The sequence below is a fragment of the Coregonus clupeaformis genome, chromosome 40 (assembly GCF_020615455.1).
Source record: "Coregonus clupeaformis isolate EN_2021a chromosome 40, ASM2061545v1, whole genome shotgun sequence".
NCBI lineage: Eukaryota > Metazoa > Chordata > Actinopteri > Salmoniformes > Salmonidae > Coregonus > Coregonus clupeaformis.
In genome coordinates, this window is record NC_059231.1 from 23,751,225 (window position 1) to 23,773,612 (window position 22,388).

At 41.0% G+C, this 22,388-nt stretch overlaps 1 protein-coding gene across 1 annotated transcript in view; it reads left to right on the forward strand.

Annotated features, from left to right (window-relative positions):
* Positions 1–20,715, forward strand: part of LOC121571641 (follistatin-related protein 1) — a 65,275-nt gene extending 44,560 nt beyond the window's left edge. The window contains exons 4-11 of the mRNA XM_041883220.2: positions 3,681–3,810; positions 8,177–8,209; positions 8,678–8,808; positions 13,124–13,242; positions 14,839–14,951; positions 17,122–17,232; positions 17,389–17,483; positions 19,227–20,715. Of these exons, the coding sequence (XP_041739154.1) occupies positions 3,681–3,810; positions 8,177–8,209; positions 8,678–8,808; positions 13,124–13,242; positions 14,839–14,951; positions 17,122–17,232; positions 17,389–17,483; positions 19,227–19,268 (774 nt within the window). The 3' untranslated portion in view covers positions 19,269–20,715. The remainder of the gene's footprint in view (positions 1–3,680; positions 3,811–8,176; positions 8,210–8,677; positions 8,809–13,123; positions 13,243–14,838; positions 14,952–17,121; positions 17,233–17,388; positions 17,484–19,226) is intronic.
* The last annotated feature ends 1,673 nt before the right edge of the window (positions 20,716–22,388 follow it).

Consider the following 22,388-nt stretch of genomic DNA (forward strand, 5'->3'; position numbering starts at 1 on the left):
TTTTAAAGTCAGCTATGAATACCAGGCCTGGTTTCCCAGATATTTCATAGTGTTCTATTGTTTCCAGTACTTGTCTTATTATAATCTCCAATGTATTGTCCATGTAAAAAAACCTGTCTGATTAGGATGAATAATATCCGACAATACCGTTTTAATTCTATGCACTATGCATTTTGCTATGATTTTGGCATCACAACACTGAATCCAGTATTTTAGGTGGACTGGATCTTTATATTTACCACCTGGGTCCTGTTTCAGTAATAGTGAAATCAGATCATCTTGCTGAGTATCTGATAGTCTACCGTTTTTATAGGATTGGTTAAAACATGTTAATAACGGACCTTTGAGTACATCAAAAACTATTTTATATACCTCAACTGGTATGCCATCCAGCCCTGGAGTTTTCCTGGACTTGAAGGCTTTAATTGCATCTAGAAGTTCCTCCTCTGTAACTAGGCCTTCACATGAGTCTTTCTGTATAGCTGTTAATTTTACACTATTAATAGAACAAAAATCCTTACAATTAACTTCTGTTAGTGGAAGTGGAGGAGACTGAAATGAAAACATATGGTTAAAGTACTTTGCTTCTTCTTTACAAATATTGTTTGGTGAGTCATGGATGACTCCATCATTTGTAGCAAGTTTCTGTAAATTCTTTTTGGTAGCATTTCTAATATGTTGACAATGTTTTCATGTTGCACACCTTTTAGTTTTTTCATTAAATGCTTTTCATATCTATATACGAATTTCTAAAATTTCATAGTTGGTTTGAGGTTTTTAAGTCATTTGAATTTGGAGCTACTGGAATTTTAACATATTGTCCCATGTACATTGTGTAATATACCGATGGTTCCTAACTAGCCCCAGGGGCAGGGATGGGCAAAAATTACAAAATACAATTACAAAATACAGATACAAAATACCATAAAGATCAATGTAGCAAAATAAACTACAAAATACTTGTATTTTGAAATGTATTTAATTAAAATTAAAATAAACATCGTTTTTATTTTAAAATACAAAAACACATTTGCAAGTAGCCGGCCCGAACGTCAACAACATTCTCAGTAATGGTTACAAAAACGTTTTTCTTGCTATAACTGTGATATGTTGTTGTTTATCTACCTTAGTTGAGCACGTCACTCTGGATAAGAGTGTCTGCTAAATTACCAAAATGTTAATGTATATGTGAAAATGAACATTATTATTATTGGCCCTGTTTCAGTGCATAGATCATTAGAATAATACTCAGCATGCTTTGCAATTGTTCATTTTTACATTTACATTTTAGTCATTTAGCAGACGCTCTTATCCAGAGCGACTTACAATTAGTGCATTCATCTTAAGATAGCTAGGTGAGACAACATATCACAATTGTATCAAGTACATTTTCCCTCAACAAAGTATTTATCAACATTTTTACATTTTAGTCATTTAGCAGACGCTCTTATCCAGAGCAATTTACAGTTAGTGAGTGCATACATTTTTCATACTGGCCCCCCGTGGGAATCAAACCCACAACCCTGGCGTTGCAAGCGCCATACTCTACCAACTGAGCTACAGGAGTATTTTTACATATACATTTATATTTAGTTCATTTAGCAGACGCTCTTATCACACCATAGTGCTATCAGACTTCTGATACCAATGTAGGGTGAAAGCGGAGCCACAAAATGTGAACCCCTATAAACAATGGAATACGTATTTTAAATACATGTAACAGAAATACTGCCCATCTCTGCCCATAGGGATATCCAAAGTCTACCCAAATTTACCAGAGGCATTACGATCAGGTCACATACAGCTGCACTCCGACTTGATGATTACTTGTGTGCTGCCAGTTTTGAGCATGTGGGCAGGATTGAAACAAACTCAGTTTTGGACGAGACTGACTTTATAACCATAATTATCCTATTTACACTTTGTAATCAATTTTGACAGTAGAATAAATGTTTCGTAGTTATATCGATGCCACATTTCTAAATGAGAAGTTGGTTTTGAGGGGCAGTTGCTTTGTAGCCCTTTCCTGCAGTCAATGACCAAAAGCGTCTTCTTTTGCCTCATGGGTGGAATGTTATTAATACTTTTCATAATTTCATCATTAATAACGTTTTATATATTTATTTTTACAAAAAAACCTACTTTTTTTACGACTGTCAAACAGTTTTGTTATATTTTAGTCTTCTGTGATGTATATAAAGTGTAATATTAGGATGCAATCTCAAAATTGAATACATTTCAACTCTATATCTGACATGGTACAGGTGTCCTCTTTTTCTTAAGCCCATAACCATGTGTGAGGTGTATACTTTTGTTTCAAAGTAGATTTGTTTAAGACTACCAAGAATCACTCTGTGTGACCCTGATTTAGCCCACTGCAGTAAAAGGTGGTTAAGGATAGAGTGTCACTAGCTAGGTTTCCATCCAATTGGCAACAGATTTTCATGCAAATATTCAAAATACTGCATATAGAAAACATCCGCATTTTCCCACCAGTGGATAGTGCACACAAAATCTACTTTTTTGCTTACATTTTCATATACTGAATACAAATCTAATGTTCAATGTATTGCCATCTAATGTTCAACTCTACTGATAGTTTTGTCACAAAAACTGTTGCGTTAAATAGTAAATGTGCCTACTCTGGTTTTGGCTCCTGTGCTCTAGCCAACAGTGTGGGTAGGCTCTGTGGGTAGGCTATTCTACATGATGAGATTATGGATAAGAGTGAAAATGTTTTTATTTGTCAAAACCGCAGTCAAGCATCGGTCATCATGTCACCAGAATAAGACCCTCGACATTTATTGGAAAGGAGCATCAAGATCATCACCTTGCACTTTCACCACCGTGTGAAGTTCATCATAACTTATTTCATTTGTAGCCTAATTTAAACTGCATTGTTTCCCGAGTCGTAGTGGGAGGACCACACGTGTCATCGCGTGACTCCAATTTTACTTCGATATAATGGTTATTTTATCAATATTTACACATAAAGGTGTTTCCATTGCCATTTCTCGCATAATACATTTTACAGACACAAAAAGATCCCACCATGTCGAACAATCAAATTATCTGTCTGCATTGATAAAATTGTACCTTAACTTCCTGTTTCCATCACAGCTGTCATGATTTTTTTTTATATGGTACGACTTTACTCGCTTAAAAACTGGATGGAAACAATGTTAGTGTGACCTTTAAAGGGGCAATCAGCAGTTGCTTCATAAATTTTTTGACTTATAAAGGAATGATATGTACCCATTGATTCTTGAAGAATACAACTTATAAATGCCTCATGAGCTTATTTCAACTGTCATACATCATCAGAACCCAAAATATACATTTTACTCCAATGTTTGTAAACAAAGTAAATGTAAACAAACACTATATAGCCCCAAACATGGTTAAAACTATAATTTTTATATCATGGATGCTCAGTCCTTGCATCCGTAGCGCTGTCTATGAATTTCAGAGTGGTACTTTTCTCCAGCCCCATCACTCAGCTTTTAACGGAAACAAGGGCGGGGAGGGTACTTTGTTATTGTTTCTACTGCTGATTTCTGCTTTTAGAGAGTCAAGGTCAAGTGTATATTTACATGGCTAAAATGTCTCTCCCTCTCCCTCTCCCTCTCCCTCTCCCTCTCCCTCTCCCTCTCCCTCTCCCTCTCCCTCTCCCTCTCCAGAGCTGTAAGCCCCACAAGCGTTCAGTGTGTGGCAGTAACAGTAAGACGTACCGCAACCACTGTGAGCTCCACCGAGATGCCTGTCTCACCGGCCTCAAGATCCAGGTGGCCCACGACGGACACTGCCAGGGTGGGGAGAACACACACACACACACACTTTCTTGTTTACTTTGTGTGTGTATAGCAGACCTGGGCAGAAAATAGTTGTATTTTGTAGTTTATTTGAAAATACCAACTTTTCAAATACTCGAGGTAGTCCAATATAGAGAATCCACTAAAGGCAACTATTGGCAACTACACAGAACAAAAATATAAATGCAACACAATGCCACAGATGTCTCAGGTTTTGAGGGAGTGTGCAATTGGCATGCTGACTGCAGCAATGTCCACCAGAGCTGTTACCAGAGAATTTAATGTTAATTACTCTACCATAAGCCACATCCAACGTCGTTTTAGAGAATTTGGCAGTACGTCCAACCAGCCTCACAACCGCAGACAACGTGTCACAACCGAAGGATTTCTGCACAAACTGTCAGAAACTGTCTCAGGGAATCTCATCTGCGTGCTCGTCGTCCTCACCAGGGTCTAGACCTGACTGCAGTTCGGCGTCGTAACCCACTTCAGTGGGCAAATGCTCACCTTTGATGGCCACTGGCACGCTGGAGAAGTCTGCTCTTCACGGATGAAATTCAACTGTACCGGGCAGATGGCGTCGTGGGCGATCGGTTTGCTTATGTTAACGTTGTGAACAGAGTGGTATGGGTAGGCATAAGCTACAGACAACGAACACAATTGCATTTTATCGATTGCAATTTGAATGCACAGAGATACTGTGACGAGATCCTGAGGCCCATTGTCATGCCATTCATCCGCCGCCATCACCTCATGTTTCAGCATGATAATGCACGGCTCCATGTCGCAAGGATCTGTACACAATTCCTGGAAGCTGAAAATGTCCCAGTTCTTCCATGGCCTGCATACTCACCAGACATGTCACCCATTGCGCATGTTTGGGATGCTAGATAGACGTGTGTGACGGCATGTTCCAGTTCCCGCCAATATCCAGCAACTTCGCACAGCCATTGAAGAGGAGTGGGACAACATTCCACAAGCCACAATCAACAGCCTGATCAACTCAATGCGAAGGAGATGTGTCGCGCTGCATGAGGCAAATGGTGGTCACACCAGATACTGACTGTTTTTCTGATCCACTCCCCTAACTTTTTTTTAAGGTGTCTGCAACCAACAGATTCATATCTGTATTCTCAATCATGTGAAATCCATAGATTAGGGCCTAATGAATTTATTTTAATTGACTGATTGCCTTATATGAACAGTAACTCAATAAAAACGTTGAAATTGTTGCATGTTGCATTTATATTTTTGTTCAGTGTATTTCCTTTAATATTCAAATACAGGTCTCAGAGAAACTAATAATATTTGAAAATATTTTGAATACCTCTCAGAAAAACAAATAATATTTGGAGGTACTTGAATATATGCAAGTTATTTGAAAACAAAAATATATATTTATTTGATGGCTGCCAAATATTTCATTGGCCTAATGAAATACTGTATGTATGGTATTTTGTTAATAATTTAAAAATATAATGATAACATATTTACAGTGAGGGAAAAAAGTATTTGATCCCCTGCTGATTTTGTATGTTTGCCCACTGACAAAGAAATGATCAGTCTATAATTTTAATGGTAGGTGTATTTGAACAGTGAGAGACAGAATAACAACAACAAAATCCAGAAAAATGCATGTAAAAAATGTTATAAATTGATTTGCATTTTAATGAGGGAAATAAGTATTTGACCCCCTCTCAATCAGAAAGATTTCTGGCTCCCAGGTGTCTTTTATACAGGTAACGAGCTGAGATTAGGAGCACACTCTTAATCTTAGCTTGTTACCTGTATAAAAGACACCTGTCCACAGAAGCAATCAATCAATCAGATTCCAAACTCTCCACCATGGCCAAGACCAAAGATCTCTCCAAGGATGTCAGGGACAAGAATGTAGACCTACACAAGGCTGAAATGGGCTACAACACCATCGCCAAGCAGCTTGGTGAGAAGGTGACAACAGTTGGTGCGATTATTCGCAAATGGACGAAACACAAAATAATCTCCCTCGGCCTGGGGCTCCATGCAAGATCTCACCTCGTGGAGTTGAAATGATCATGAAAAACGGTGAGGAATCAGCCCAGAACTACACAGGAGGATCTTGTCAATGATCTCAAGGCAGCTGGGACCATAGTCACCAAGAAAACAATTGGTAACACTCTACGCCGTGAAGGACTGAAATCCTGCAGCGCCCGCAAGGTCCCCCTGCTCAAAAAAGCACATATAAAGGCCCGTTTGAAGTTTGCCAATGAACATCTGAATGATTCAGAGGAGAACTGGGTGAAAGTGTTGTGGTCAGATGAGACCAAAATCGAGATCTTTGGCATCAACTCAACTCGCCTTGTTTGGAGGAGGAGGAGTGCTGCCTATGACCCCAAGAACACCATCCCCACCGTCAAACATGGAGGTGGAAACATTATGCTTTGGGGGTGATTTTCTGCTAAGGGGACAGGACAACTTCACCGCATCAAAGGGACGATGGATGGGGCCATGTACCGTCAAATCTTGGGTGAGAACCTCCTTCCCTCAGCCTGGGCATTGAAAATGGGTCGTGGATGGGTATTCCAGCATGACAATGACCCAAAACACACAGCCAAGGCAACAAAGGAGTGGCTCAAGAAGAAGGACATTAAGGTCCTGGAGTGGCCTAGCCAGTCTCCAGACCTTAATCCCATAGAAAATCTGTGGCGGGAGCTGAAGGTTCGAGTTGCCAAATGTCAGCCTCAAACCCTTAATGACTTGGAGAAGATCTGCAAAGAGGAGTGGAACAAAATCCCTCCTGAGATGTGTGCAAACCTGGTGGCCAACTACAAGAAACGTCTGACCTCTGTGATTGCCAACAAGGGTTTTGCCACCAAGTACTAAGTCATGTTTTGCAGAGGGGTCAAATACTTATTTCCCTCATTAAAATGGAAATAAATTTATAAGATTTTTGACATGCATTTTTCTGGATCTTTTTGTTGTTATTCTGTCCTCACTGTTCAAATAAACCTACCATTAAAATTATAGACTGATCATGTCTTTGTCAGTGGGCAAACGTACAAAATCAGCAGGGGATCAAATACTTTTTTCCCTCACTGTACTTAGGATCTCACTTGGTGGAGTCCATAGGACCAAAAATGGATGAATGCAACAGCCTCTGTCCTTAACAAATACAGTCATGGGTGGTAACTCAATTTACTCGAAAGGCACTCTGGGAAATATTGGAATAAGGCTTTACACTAACCAGTTTGTTAATTTAACACTGTTCCAGTGTCTATATGGGTCCAAAGACTCAACGCTGTCAGTGTATTTTCTTTTTATTTATTTTTTTAACAATTACACTGTTGAATTTGCTGTGCAGTATATTGTCACAATGTATTTATACTTATCTGTACACAATATCATTGGTTGATTGGTTTTACTTGATTATCTACACCTGGGGCCTGTTCAGGAGAATGGAAATGTACAGATTGTTCAGATATAAATGTATTTTGTAGAACAAATATGTTCTACTGTCAAATTGGAATAGTATAGGACATTGTGTGTGCTCTTTTTCATTATATTTCTATCTGCAACATGCAGTTCCAGATACAGCCCTGTCATTAGTTGAAGGCAGCAAATCCAATAGTTTCTGAAAAGTATTCACTTCCTGAGATCTGTATTCAAATATGTTGTTAATGTAGTTGCTTTCTGAGATCTGTATTCAAATATATATATATATATATATATTAAAAGTAGATGCTTTTCAGAATTGTATTCACATAGTTGTAGTCACCTCCAACGTAACTATTTGTTACTTTCCACAAAGCATATTTAAAACGATAGTTATCCCAGGTCTGGTGTATAGCACATGACTGACCTTTATATCTGATGCCTATATACTCAGGGGTACAATCTCTGGTTGTCATGACACAGTCAGTCTATATGCGAACCGACAGGTGACACATATGGTCCCATACTCATCTTTGATTTACCTGACAGATTATCTCCTAGTGTTGAACTTTGAACCTGTACACCCAATGACCTCTTCTTATCTGTCTGTTGGCCTGGACATTGATCAAATTGATGATAAATCAGTTACTCCTGTGTTGTTGTAGGAGTGTCACAAAGAGGCCATCATGTCACGGTGTCCTTGGGCATTAACGGTTATTGTGGCAATGTGACATTGACATGGTGAAAAACACTAGATAGCAAGAAACGCTAGATACTGTAAAGCACAATGAATTAAAGTGTTTTTTCTCTCTCTCTCTCTCTCTCTCACTCTCTCTCTCTCTCTCTCTCTCTCTCTCTCTCTCTCTCTCTCTCTCTCTCTCTCTCTCTCTCTCTCTCTCTCTCTCTCTCTCTCTCTCTCTCTCTCTCTCTCTCTCTCTCTTTGTCGTCTGCAGAGAAGAAAGCAGAGCAAGCAGCTGCCAGCCCAGGTGAGTGATTGTGACACGGTGACTCTGTGGGCTTTGGGCCAATCAGAGGTCTGTATCTCTTTGCTCTTATCTCCTCTAGTCCTAATGGGGCTTTATCAGACAGAGTACACCTCTCTCAGAGCCCTATCAGTGCTCTTCTGATCTCTCAGTGCTCTAGTGACAAGCACACTTCTTTAATGGTGCTCTAACCTTATGCACTCCCTGTCACTAGACTTAACTGATAGGGAGTGCCAAGTGTTAGGGGTTAGGACTGTACATTTGGGCTCATACTGAGCTGGGAGGTACTGGTGTTCTCTGGACAGAACAGGGATTGTGTGGATTGTATCTTTATCATCCTAGAGAGTGTCAGAAAGGCTAGAGTACCTGCTAGATTGTGTTTTTTGACAGTCACATTCTCTATCTCGCACTCCCTCTCTGTCTCTCTCACTCACACTCCCCCCTGTCTCTCTCTCTCATCCCTCTCTCTAGTGGTGTGTTACGTAGCAGACCGTAATGAGTTGAGGCATCGTGTGATCCAGTGGCTGCAGACTGAGGTGGTCCCAGACGGCTGGTTTGTCAAGGGCTCCAACTTTACCGACATCCTGCTCAAATACTTCAAGGTGTGTGTGTGTGTATGTGTGTGTGTGTGTGTCTGTTCCAGTTGTGATATTGGTTCTATGAAGTCCAAAACTATGGACTAAATGGAAAATTAATTGCGCACAAAAATGTAAGCTGTTTTTACCCCTCACATAGCGCATACCTTTTGCCATAAGCTGTCACAAATAGAAGAGGTGGCTGGAAACTATTGGGTCTTTACAGGAGGGACACCCCCCAACCTTCAGCCCCTCTCTCACACTGGCCAACTTATGGTGTCTTGTACCCTACACCCCCCCATCCCTAATCACATACCTCCATCTCCGTTCCCTTACCCTTTCAGACTGGCACTGTGCTAATCTAAACACTCAGATGGTAACCTCTATCCCTCCATCCCTCCCTCCCTCCCTCCCTCCCTCTCTTCCTTTCCACCATAAATCATCAACTCTAGCCTGATCATTTATGTGAAAGCCATCTCAGGCATGACAGTGGACGGCCTTAACTCCTCTTAATGACCATCCGCCTCCTGCGGTGAAGGACCCCTGGCCCTGCCACGCTCCCATTTGCTCAGATGGCCATAAAGGGGAAGTGCAGTCAATGTTCAGAAAAGTCTCTATTTTATCCCATATACAGTTGAAGTCGGAAGTTTACATACACCTTAGCCAAATACATTTAAACTCAGTTTTTCACAATTCCTGACATTTAATCCTAGTAGAAATTCCCTGTCTTAGGTCAGTTAGGATCACCACTTTATGTTAAGAATGTGAAATGTCAGAATAATAGTAGAGAGAATGATTTATTTCAGCTTTTATTTCTTTCATCACATTCCCAGTGGGTCCAGAAGTTTACATACACTCAATTAGTATTTGGTAGCATTGCGTTTAAATTGTTTAACTTGGGTCAAACGTTTCCAGTAGCCTTCCACAAGCTTCCCACAATAAGTTGGGTGAATTCTGGCCCATTCCTCCTGACAGAGCTGGTGTAACTGAGTCAGGTTTGTAAGCCTCCTTGCTCGCACATGCTTTTTCAGTTCTGCCCACAAATGTTCTATAGGTTTGAGGTCAGGGCTTTCTGATGGCCACTCCAATACCTTGACATTGTTGTCCTTAAGCCATTTTGCCACAACTTTGGAAGTATGCTTGGGGTCATTGTCCATTTGGAAGACCCATTTGCGACCAAGCTTTAACTTCCTGACTGATGTCTTGAGATGTTGCTTCAATATATCCACATGATTTTCCTGCCTCATGATGCCATATATGTTGTGAAGTGCACCAGTCCCTCCTGCAGCAAAGCACCCCCACAGCATGATGCTGCCATCCCTGTGCTTCACGTTTGGGATGGTGTTCTTTGTCTTGCAAGCTACCCCCCTTTTCGTCCAAACATAATGATGGTCATTATGGCCAAACAGTTCTATTTTTGTTTCTTCAGACCAGAGGACATTTCTCAAAAAAATCAGATATTTGTCCCCTTGTGCAGTTGCAAACCGAAGTCTGGCTTTTTTATGGCGGTTTTGGAGCAGTGGCTTCTTCCTTGCTGAGCGGCCTTTCAGGTTATGTCGATATAGGACTCATTTTACTGTGGATATAGATACTTTTGTACCTGTTTCCTCCAGCATCTTCACAAGGTCCTTTGCTGTTGTTCTGGGATTGATTTGCACTTTTCGCACCAATGTACGTTCATCTCTAGGAGACAGATCGCGTCTCCTTCCTGAGCGGTATGACGGCTGCGTGGTCCCATGGTGTTTATACTTGCATACTATTGTTTGTACAAATCAGGCGTTTGGAAATTGCTCCCAAGGATGAACCAGACTTGTGGAGGTCTACAATTTTGTTTCTGAGGTCTTGGCTTATTTCTTTTGATTTTCCCATGATGTCAAGCAAAGAGGCACTGAGTTTGAAGGTAGGCCTTGAAATACATCCACAGGTACAGCTCAATTAGCCTATCAGAAGCTTCTAAAGCCATGACATCATTTTCTGGAATTTTCCAAGCTGTTTAAAGGCACAGTCAACTTAGTGTATGTAAACTTCTGACCCACTGGAATTGTAATACTGTGAATTATAAGTGAAATAATCTGTCTGTAAATAATTGTTGGAAAAGTTACTTGTGTCATGCACAACATAGATGTCCTAACCGACTTGCCAAAACTATAGTTTGTTAACAAGAAATTTCAAGAAAACTACTTCAAAATGGAGATGGCCTCAATGGCGCTGCCCATGCACTCACAGATGCCATAATGGGACAGATGTAACGTTGCGATCTCTATATAACTCTGTGACATTATCCCCACTGGTTACAGTTTCTATCACACACATGAAAACATGAGAGAGATTCATTTGAAATCAAAAGACCATTGTTCTCCTGTCTCTTCCAGTCTCCTCTATGTGCCTCGTTTCTGAGAGTTCCATTAACTCTCCACAGAGACAGAGCACAGTGAAATAATGGAGCCATAAGTATAGTCCCACACACCACCACATCTACGCACTAAAGATAAACTCAGCAAAAAAATAAACGTCCCTTTTTCAGGACCCTGTCTTTCAAAGATAATTCGTAAAAATCCAAATAACTTCACAGAGCTTCATTGTAAAGGGTTTAAACACTGTTTCCCATGCTTGTTCAATGAACCATAAACAATTAATGAACATGCAACTGTGGAATGGTCATTAAGACACTAACAGCTTACACACGGTAGGCAATTAAGGTCACAGTTATGAAAACTTAGGACATTAAAGAGGCCTTTCTACTGACTCTGAAAAACACTAAAAGAAAGATGCCCAGGGTCCCTGCTCATCTGCGTGAACATGCCTTAGGCATGCTGCAAGGAGGCATGAGGACTGCAGGTTTGGCCAGGGCAATAAATTGAGACACCTAAGACAGCGCTACAGGGAGACAGGACGGACAGCTGATCGTCCTCGCAGTGGCAGACCACGTGTAACAACACTTGCACAGGATCGGTACATCCGAACATCACACCTGCGGGACAGGTACAGGATGGCAACAACAACTACCCGAGTTACACCAGGAACGCACAATCCCTCCATCAGTGCTCAGACTGTCCGCAATAGGCTGAGAAAGGCTGGACTGAGGGCTTGTAGGCCTGTTGTAAGGCAGGTCCTCACCAGACATCACCGGCAACAACGTCGCCTATGGGCACAAACCCACCGTCGCTGGACCAGACAGGACTGGCAAAAAGTGCTCTTCACTGACGAGTCGCGGTTTTGTCTCACTAGGGGTGATGGTCGGATTCGTATTTATCGTCGAAGGAATGAGCGTTACACCGAGGCCTGTACTCTGGAGCGGGATCGATTTGGAGGTGGAGGGTCCGTCATGGTCTGGGGCGGTGTGTCACAGCATCATCGGACTGAGCTTGTTGTCATTGCAGGAGATCTCAACGCTGTGCGTTACAGGGAAGATATCCTCCTCCCTCATGTGGTACCCTTCCTGCAGGCTCATCCTGACATGACCCTCCAGCATGACAATGCCACCAGCCATACTGCTCATTCTGTGCGTGATTTCCTGCAAGACAGGAATGTCAGTGTTCTGCCATGGCCAGCAAAGCGCCCGGATCTCAATCCCATTGAGCACGTCTGGGACCTGTTGGATCGGAGGGTGAGTGCTAGGGCCATTCCCCCCAGAAATGCAGGTGCCTTGGTGGAAGAGTGGGGTAACATCTCACAGCAAGAACTGGCAAATCTGGTGCATGAGGAGGAGATGCACTGCAGTACTTAATGCAGCTGGTGGCCACACCAGATACTGACTGTTACTTCAGTGACCCCCCCTTTGTTCAGGGACACATTATTCCATTTCTGTTAGTTACATGTCTGTGGAACTTGTTCAGTTTATGTCTCAGTTTTTGAATCTTGCTATGTTCATACAAATATTTACACATGTTAAGTTTGCTGAAGATAAACGCAGTTGACAGAGAGAGGACGTTTCTTTTTTTGCTGAGTTTACAATGGAGCCTTTAAGTATCCCTCCACCCCAATGTAGAGGTTCACACTGGGGGACCCCCGGGGGGAGGGGATTAAAGACCATATCTATCTCCAAGGCAACAGGTCCCTGCATTCAAACCCCTCAATCCCCTTATCTGGCAGGGCCAGATAAGACTGTCTCACTTTCTCTCCCTATACACTATGTCTGTCTGTCAATCTCTCTCTTTATAGAATAGAACTCCATGGCTCTTCCATTTCCATGTGTCCCCCCTCACTCTGGATTAGCAGGCTAGAAGCAGGTGTTTTATCAGTTAAAGGGACATATGATTGGAAAGTGATTGATAGAGAAACTCTTCTCTACTCCTACTAACTCTGTGTGTGTGTGCGTGCGTGCATGCGTGCGTGTACACAGAACTACGACAATGGTGACTCCACGCTGGACTCCTCAGAGCTTCTCAAATTCATCCAACATAATGACTCCAACGTGGACATGCAGTCATACGCAGACCAGGAGAGCAACAAGCTGCTCAGGTCAGTGTGTGTGCGTGTGTGCGTGCTTGTGTGCTATTTCATCTTTAAAAAGCGTATCTACTTCTAGTGTAGTGTAAATCCGAGCCATATACATAGTGTACCGTAAATGTATATGAATACCTCTACAGTATCTATATCTTATCCTCAGCTGTACAGTATAGGGTTTCTGAGGAGTTGGTGCTATATAAAGCCCTACTTTCCCTCTCTCTGAGCCTTAAACCCTGTGTGACCCAGTCTAAACTGCACCGGGGGCCTCCTGTGGGTGATCTAACCCTCACAGACACCTGTTCTGTACATTATCTGAGCCTGGGTTTCCACTGTGCTGCTCACTGGAGCAGTGCTGCAATGCTTCTTCAGGTTTGGAGAAAAGAAACTGCCTAAATCAGCCACTTCTATTGCCCACACATGAGAAGGGCCCTGAGTATTTCCTGGCCATGTGACTTGACCAGGGACAACTCTGGGCCCTGCAAATGAAGGATGGATAACCTTTAAAAACAAATCTAGTTGTTTCAACTAACTATTGTTAAGTAACTGGTTCCACAGCCTTTTTTTAATTACTAAACATTTCGGTCCAAATGTTACCTGAACAAAAAAAAAGAGTTGGCCCAAACTCCAACGTAGGCAAAATTCTGTCAATTTAAAATGATGTGTTTGCTTACATATTTGACATACATGACTACATTGTGCATTGATACAGTCATTATTATTCAACATGTCTTCACCTGGGATTTGGACTCGCAACCTCTTGGTTCATGGCATTCTGATCTTCCTGCTATGCCACCACGTCTGGGTTATTTATCAGTTAATCTGACTATTCTCTCATCATTGATTTGATTTACTTATTTCAGCAATTTTAGGTTTTTCTGTATAGTTGTCTAATGTTGGTGGTGCATATAACTCTGTTTTAATGTCAGTCCTTAATCATTATGATAAATAAAATAGTTTTATTGAGTGTACTTTTAACAAAGCTGAGATTTACTTTGAAGTGCAAAGTGTAGCAATACAGGTAAAATCAGTCTTCGACACAGATATGGTGGCCTAGCAGAAAGATTGGAATGCCGTAAAACCAAGAGGTTTTCAAATCCCAGGTGAGGACATGTTGAATAGTAATTACTGTATAAGAGAACATGCATGATGTGTGTCAAATATTGTATGTTAAAAGCACTGTTTGTGTAACCAGTTGCACAGCCTTTTTTTAGTTAAAATGCCCAAATAATAATTTCTATTTGAATGAACATATGAGACAATTCTGAGCAAACACTTCATTTTAAGTATACTTTTTTTTTCTTAAGTTGGAGCTAAGTTTGAGGCAACTTTTTTTTTTTGGTTCAGGTAACAGTTGGACCGAAAAGTTGAGTAAACAAACAAAAAAAGGCTGTGGAACCAGTTACTTAATAATAATTAGTTGAAACAACAAGATTTGTTTTACAGTGTAGGAAGATTCTGTATGCAAAATAATCCACTAACTTAACTTTTTTATCAGACATCCAACACAGTCAGAAACTATGTCCAATAACCATCTCAACAGCTATGCATAGCTATGAGTACAGGCAGTGAATGTGAACGTGTGTGTGTGTTTCTTTGTCCTGTTCCCAGAAGCCTGTGTGTGGACGCCCTGATCGAGCTGTCCGATGAGAACGCTGACTGGAAGCTTAGCTTCGATGAATTCCTCAGCTGCCTGAAGCCCGGCTTCAACCCACCTGAGAAGAGTGAGCTCACAGACACATGACCCTTGACCCCATGACTCTATGACGACAACACTGCACACCACTGCTGACATCACACGTTTTTTTATCAGTTCATTACACAAATACCTCTATATCAACCTCTCTGATACATGCAGTAAACTGCAGTATGTGCATGGGATTTACATTATGTTAATCAAAATACCAAATTTATTCACCACAACCACAAGCATATCTACTGTAACTCACCCTAATATACTTGAAATTCATTCAAGCAAAAACAGCTAAATATTATTTATTTACAGACAAGAGTATTTTTCCTCAGTCTGTTGTACTGTACTGAGTTGAGCAGAGGCTGTGCAACCTGTTATAACCCCTTGTCCCACCTGCGGGACAATCAAATATTATTTTTCATAATTTTCATAATTATTTTAACTAGCTAGCTATAGCTACTAGAAGGGAAGCTAGCAAACAACACCCAAAATTGCGACCAAAGGTAATGTAAATGTTTTTATTATTCATCCAATCATAAACATATTTGGTGGTGTTGGGCCAGCCTTTGTTGATCTATTGGGGAACGAGAAAGAATAGCTCGGTTTGAAATTCATTTGGATGTCTATGAAGGAAACATTAAGTTTGGCTTACAATTTTATATTTCCTTTTTTTTCTAAGTATAAATTGTACATTATTTTGTGTATAGGATGGACCTAAGAAAGTTTGAAAGACTTAAATGTAATCTTACATGTATGCTATTTCAAATGATACACCGGGCCCAGTACAGTGTTTTAACAGAGGGCATCACCCCTTTGTCTACTCACTGGCAGCCATCTTGAGATTCAGCACTTCAGCTTTCCTGCATTACCCTACTCTATACATTTCTGGATTTATTAGCTGTTAAAAAAGGGTTACTATCATTAACACAATGGGAAAATCTAATAATTTATTATTGAAATATTGAAATAACATGGGCGACTGAGAAAAACAAATTGGTACAATTTAAGGCCATGTGACAAACAATAATGCACTTGTTGATGACGTTGAGACTGGTGTTTTGCTGGTACTATTTAATGAAGCTGCCAGTTGAGGACCTGTGAGGCATCTGATTCTCAAACTAGACACTCTAATGTATTTGTCCTCTTGCTCAGTTGTGCACTGGGGCCTCCCACTCCTCTTTCTATTCTGGTTAGAGCCAGTTTGTGCTGTTCTGTGAAGGGAGTAGTACACAGCATTGTATGAGATCTTCAGTTTCTTGGCAATTTCTCGCATGGAATAGCCTTCATTTCTCAGAACAAGAATAGACTGACGAGTTTCAGAAGAAAGTTATTTGTTTCTGGCCATTTTGAGCCTGTAATCGAACCCACAATTGCTGATGCTCCAGATACTCAACTAGTCTCAAGAAGGCCAGTTTTATTGCTTCTTTAATCAGCACAACAGTTTTCAGCTGTGCTAACATAATTGCAAAAGGGTTTTTAAATGATAAACTTGGATTAGCAAACACAACGTGCCATTGGAACACAGGACTGATGGTTGCTGATAATGGGCCTCTGTACGCCTATGTAGATATTCCATAAAAAATCTGCAGTTTCCAGCTACAATAGCCATTTACAACATTAACAATGTCTACACTGTATTTCTGATCAATTTGATGTTATTTTAATGGACAAAAAAATTGCTTTTCTTTCGAAAACAAGGACATTTCTAAGTGACCCCAAACTTTTGAACGGTAGTGTATCTAAAATAATGGTGAGTATTACACTAAGCGGAATTGCCCGGAATTGCCCACAAGGCTGGGGTTATAACAGGTTCAGGTTAATGATGTAGGGGAAAGTTTAGTGTTTGACCTCACTCACAGCTGAAGCAGGCAGCTGCACACATTCCAGTCCGGAAAACAGAGCCTACCCTGGGGCCTCACCAGAGCTAAGGACACAGATACTGTAGTAGAGTGCTTTAACATACTATGCAAACACACTCGCACTCCCTATCGCTCTGCTGCGCTCTTTCTGCTGTGGACTATGCACAAACTCTGCACTACTCAACTGCATTGCCAATGTTTTATTTAGACAGTTAGAATAAATCGATTCAACTGAAAAGCAGAGAATTTTCTATCTCTTTGTTAGATGTGGGGTGTATGAGAGGCACTATAACTGCTGTACCCGATCTATTTTCAACTTGAATTCTATGTGCCCCCCTGCAGAGTGTGCCCTGGAGGATGAGACCTATGATGATGGGTCTGAGACGCAGGTGGAGTGTAACCGCTGTGTGTGTGCCTGTGGCAACTGGGTCTGCACCGCCATGACCTGCACTGGTGAGGAGAGAAACACCAGCACACCTGCATAGACACATTGGCTCATCTACAAGTCATCTTAACCACAAACAGCACAACAGATAAGGACTCAACACCTGTCCTTCTCTCTCTCCAGTTGTTCCTGTAATTCTTTCATTCTTTGCATCTCTTTCTCAGACAAGACAGCGGTTGTCGAGGAGACCGGGGAGGCGGGACAGGAGATGACCGAGGAGGAATGGAGCCTCCGTGTGACCGAGCTTAACAAGCACCAGGTCAGCCTGTCACCAGAGGCAACAGTTGGTCAATGTTCAACGGACAGACCAGGCCGCTCTCCAATCTCCCCAGACAGATGGGTAGCTCTGGAATCTGTCTAGACAGAGTTATCAACTAGCTACAATATTATTGAAAGTTCAGAACAAATGAGTTTATTACACCCATTTCAACCCTTGAAAGATGTGTACTACACCCCATGAGTAATTAAGGGTGGTTTGAACAGTCATCAATCAATCAATCAATCAATTTTATTTTATATAGCCCTTCTTACATCAGCTAATATCTCGAAGTGCTGTACAGAAACCCAGCCTAAAACCCCAAACAGCTAGTAATGCAGGTGTAGAAGCACGGTGGCTAGGAAAAACTCCCTAGAAAGGCGAAAGCCTAGGAAGAAACCTAGAGAGGAACCAGGCTATGAGGGGTGGCCAGTCCTCTTCTGGCTGTGCCGGGTGGAGATTATAACAGAACCATGCCAAGATGTTCAAAAATTTTCATAAGTGACAAGCATGGTCAAATAATAATCAGGAATAAATCTCAGTTGGCTTTTCATAGCCGATCATTAAGAGTTGAAAACAGCAGGTCTGGGACAGGTAGGGGTTCCATAACCGCAGGCAGAACAGTTGAAACTGGAATAGCAGCAAGGCCAGGCGGACTGGGGACAGCAAGGAGTCACCACGGCCGGTAGTCCCGACGTATGGTCCTAGGGCTCAGGTCTCTCAGTTGGCTTTTCATAGCCGATCATTAAAGAGTTGAAAACAGCAGGTCTGGGACAGGTAGGGGTTTCGTAGCCGCAGGCAGAACAGTTGAAACTGGAATAGCAGCAAGGCCAGGCGGACTGGGGACAGCAAGGTGTCATCATGCCCGGTAGTCCTGACGTCATGACTATGCAAATAGTGGACCTAGACCAGGGCTCTCCAACCCTGTTCCTGGAGAGCTACCCTCCTGTAGGTTTTTGCTCCAATGCCAGTTGTAACTAATCTAATTTAGCTTATCAACCAGTTAATTATTAGAATCAGGTGCGCTAGATTAGGGTTGGAGCCCTGATCTAGACCATAGGGAGTGGGTGATATGCTTTGTCATACAATACAGCATGTTTAGTTGTCCTGAGAAAGAAACAGTGGGAGAGTTGTTCTTTATTGATGACTAACCTTGTGCAGACCATGCAACTCATTGTGTGTGTATTTGTATTTATTATAGATCCCCATTACTTTTCCTAGGGTCCAACAACATTAAGGCAGTTATACAATTTAAAAAACATTACAATACATTTCACGATAGATTTCACAGCACATTAAGTGTGTGCCCTCAGGCCACTACTCTACTACAACTTATCTACAACACAAAATCCATGTGTACATGTGAGCAGTTCTGGCTCTCAGCCATAGAAGAGTCAGCAAGGTCATGTACTCTGTCCTCAAACAGAATATCTTCCAACATCAAACATTAACATCAACAACAACAACGTTGTAATGTTTTCCCATGAATGTATTAATACTAAAAAGTAAGCCAATATTGAAGTTAAGAACAGGTAGAGATCCTTTACACTAGAGGAACTAAGGGGAAGTCATCCTCGGCACTGGGTAGAGGAATATGGGGTATTGAGTCTGTTACTATCTAATCAGAGTTACATGGCATATATTGCTCTTCTCATGACAATATATTACATTCTCCTTTCATATCCGCGATCTCCCTCTATCCCCATCTCTGTCTCTCTCTCCCCCCCCCCCCCCTTTCAAACACAGGAAACAGTGGAGAAGATGAAGGCCAGCACAAAGGAGGCCTAAGAGGCCGAAATGAGGGCTTGAAGGAGAGAGAGAGAGAGAGAGAGGGAGAGCGAGAGAGAGAGAGATCACTCTTCCTCCATACTTGATGTACCTTGAGGCCCTGTGCCCTTGCTGAATTTACTCATATGTTAATTATTATAGCTTTTTTACTATGTGTCATTTTGTTGATGTTTGTTAGATGCAGGGGCAGTCTAGAGTATTATTTTAGGAGTTCCTTGTATTAAGTACTGTCTTTATTTTTAATTGTATTACTCCACCCTGCACTAGGAATGGGTCCATTTTTTACTGTTATTTTATTTTGCTCCTATATATACAATATAGATACAGTATTCATTGGTATTGCTCTTGTTAGTAAAATAGCAAGCGGTAATGGTTTGAAATGAGAAAGATGAGAGATATTTGGAGTGAACTGTCGGGACACCTTTCTCCATCAAGGAAACGAAAGTCCTTCAAGATGCGTTAGAGAAGTGTAGAGCAAGACAATGACAGTGTCCTATTGTAGGGGAAGGGAGTGGGATGTCATACACTTGACTTTAAGCTTATTTGCTTACAGAACTGCCATGATACTACTTGACTAATGCACTTCTCCATCCGTGACTAGCAGCATAGTTTCAGGCCTTAGTGGATTGTCCCGTTTAGTTAGTATGTCCTGCTTTTTGACAAATGCGCTTGCTCCTATGTACAATTTGTTATATGCTTGAGTTGGAGATCATATGTGATCGCAATGGCTCCTGTGCTGTATTCAATCAGCGCTCTCTGGTGCTTGTTTCAGAAACATCGAAGCAATAGTAATCTAAATTTGAAACCCCATGTAGAATATAGAATGGAAGAAACAAGCACAGAGCTGAACTGAGTACAGCAGGGAGATAACTGAAACCAAAGCCTGATGATGACTATGATGTTGAAATGATGTACGAACCCCTCCAGGTAAAGCATTACTCTGGACCCAGCAACAACACTATACCTGTGCTTATCAACAATCAGTTATAAGGATTAGCCTCGCTGTCAGCTTACGTAATTTAGATGCATCTCTAACTCAGAGTGAATGCGTATGTCAGATAATGTGTGTGTGTGTGTGTGTGTGTGTGTGTGTGTGTGTGATGAGGGAGTGTTTTTTGAGTGTGTGTCATATTTGTTTTATGTTTTATTTGTAAAAATCTCACTTATCCTGAGAATTATTTGTGGTTAAATCAGTGCCTTAACACCCAAACATAGGCCTGCAGACACACTGTAGAGGTCTCGTGTCCTGCAAGCTTTAAACCACAATTGGAATGGGCAAGACTATAATTGGCAGAATTTTGATAGTAACCTTAGAGCTATATGGTTTAGTCCTTGTTAAATGTTTGTGTGAAAATTCCATAACTAGTTTGGTTAATAACTTTTTATTCTAAAAGGAATGCAGCGTGTATAAGGAGTATGTATGCCAATAAAAACAGCCTATACAGTACTACAAATGTCTCAACCTGTGTGTGTGGGTGTGTGTCTCCAGCTGTCTGTCTGTCTGTTTGTCTGTATGTGTTAATCTTTTACGTTATTTTATGTTCAAACAGTAATACATAAATATCTTAAGACACAAAAAATATAAAATAATCACATTTTTGCATCAGAGCTGTCTATCCGGGAAATGTTGCTGGTGTGGTTTTCTACAGAAAATCTAGCCTACATTCCATTGATATTGGTCCAAGAGGCAGTGTTCCAATGCCATCTGGTCCATATTGTGGCTGTAATATGAGAATATTTTTAAAAAGTCACTAAACATTGCAAACAGTGTGCTTTTTTTAGTATTCTGCTAGGAGGCATTGTGGTTTAAGTAGGATATGGGTAAATTGAGGTTGCTTTTATAACCTACATCAGGTTATACACGTGTATATATATATATATATAAGTATACACACTCTCTCGCATGGTGTCTTACCAGAGGTGGGTAGAGTAGCCAAAAATTGTACTCAAGTAAAAGTACTGTTACTTCAGAATAATATGACTCAAGTAAAAGTAAAAAGTAGTCATCCAAATAATTACTTGAGTAAGAGTAAAAAAGTACTTGGTGAAAAAACTACTCAAGTACTGAGTAACTGTTGAGTAACGTCTGATTTATTTTTTAACACAAGACAACAATCAGACAGACAAAATTACAAAATAATCATCTTTAATGAATTACAAAATAGCTTAAATTAAAATAATTCAGGTAAATTCAAGTATTAAAAAATAAAATAATAATAAATAAAAAATAAATAAGCACAAGTAACACAAATTTCCAAACCTTTATACTTTTTTTACCAGGCAGAACTAGAACGAGGCAGCCCATAAACTCTCATAAACTGTGTGTGTGTCTCCACAGTGACAGAACAACAGAAGGAAACACACAAACATTTCATACCAGGCATGCTGAACAGAAAACTGCACACCAGAAGGAATCGGTCAACGTAAAATAATCAATAGGTGTTGATTAGGCCTACTCAGTACCTTTGTATTGCATGGCAAGCAACAGCCCTTTTTCTGTGTGCCTAGAAATGAATACTCTGATCTGTGATTAGGCCACACTGCACATCTCACTGAGCAGAGGAAAAGAGCAGCAGTACACATCAACTGAAAAAGCACCAGTCCATGATAGATGGCCAAATAAAACAATATTGCAGGCCTAGTATCCCCAGAACACAAATTAAGCTGAATGCATGTTCTCTAAAAGGCATTAGAGGAGAGTGATGTAGTTGTAGATCGGGCATTATGTTTACTTCCAGTTCCAATATCTAACAAGAAAAGTCAGCAAAAAAAAGTCACACTAACTATATTGCCACCCTGTGGTTTGTCACTGACACACTATAATCCTAAATGACAGTAACATTATACAGAGTTATATAGGTCAATGTCTACTGGTTCACATTTGAATTGATAAACAAGTATATTTACCAGCATTTAAGATGTTCTCCTCTGTGGTCCAGGATGTTCTGAATCTTGGTAGGAGTATTGCTGCTGCAATCAGCTCAGGCTCTTTCATGACGTCTCCAAAACGTTTCTGGATCCCTTGCTGCAGGGCGTGAACAAGAGGTGTACACATTTTGCAAGTTGACTCCAACTTCTTCAGCTTGTCCCGCAACTGGTAAAGTGTTGGCAGCAGGAGGC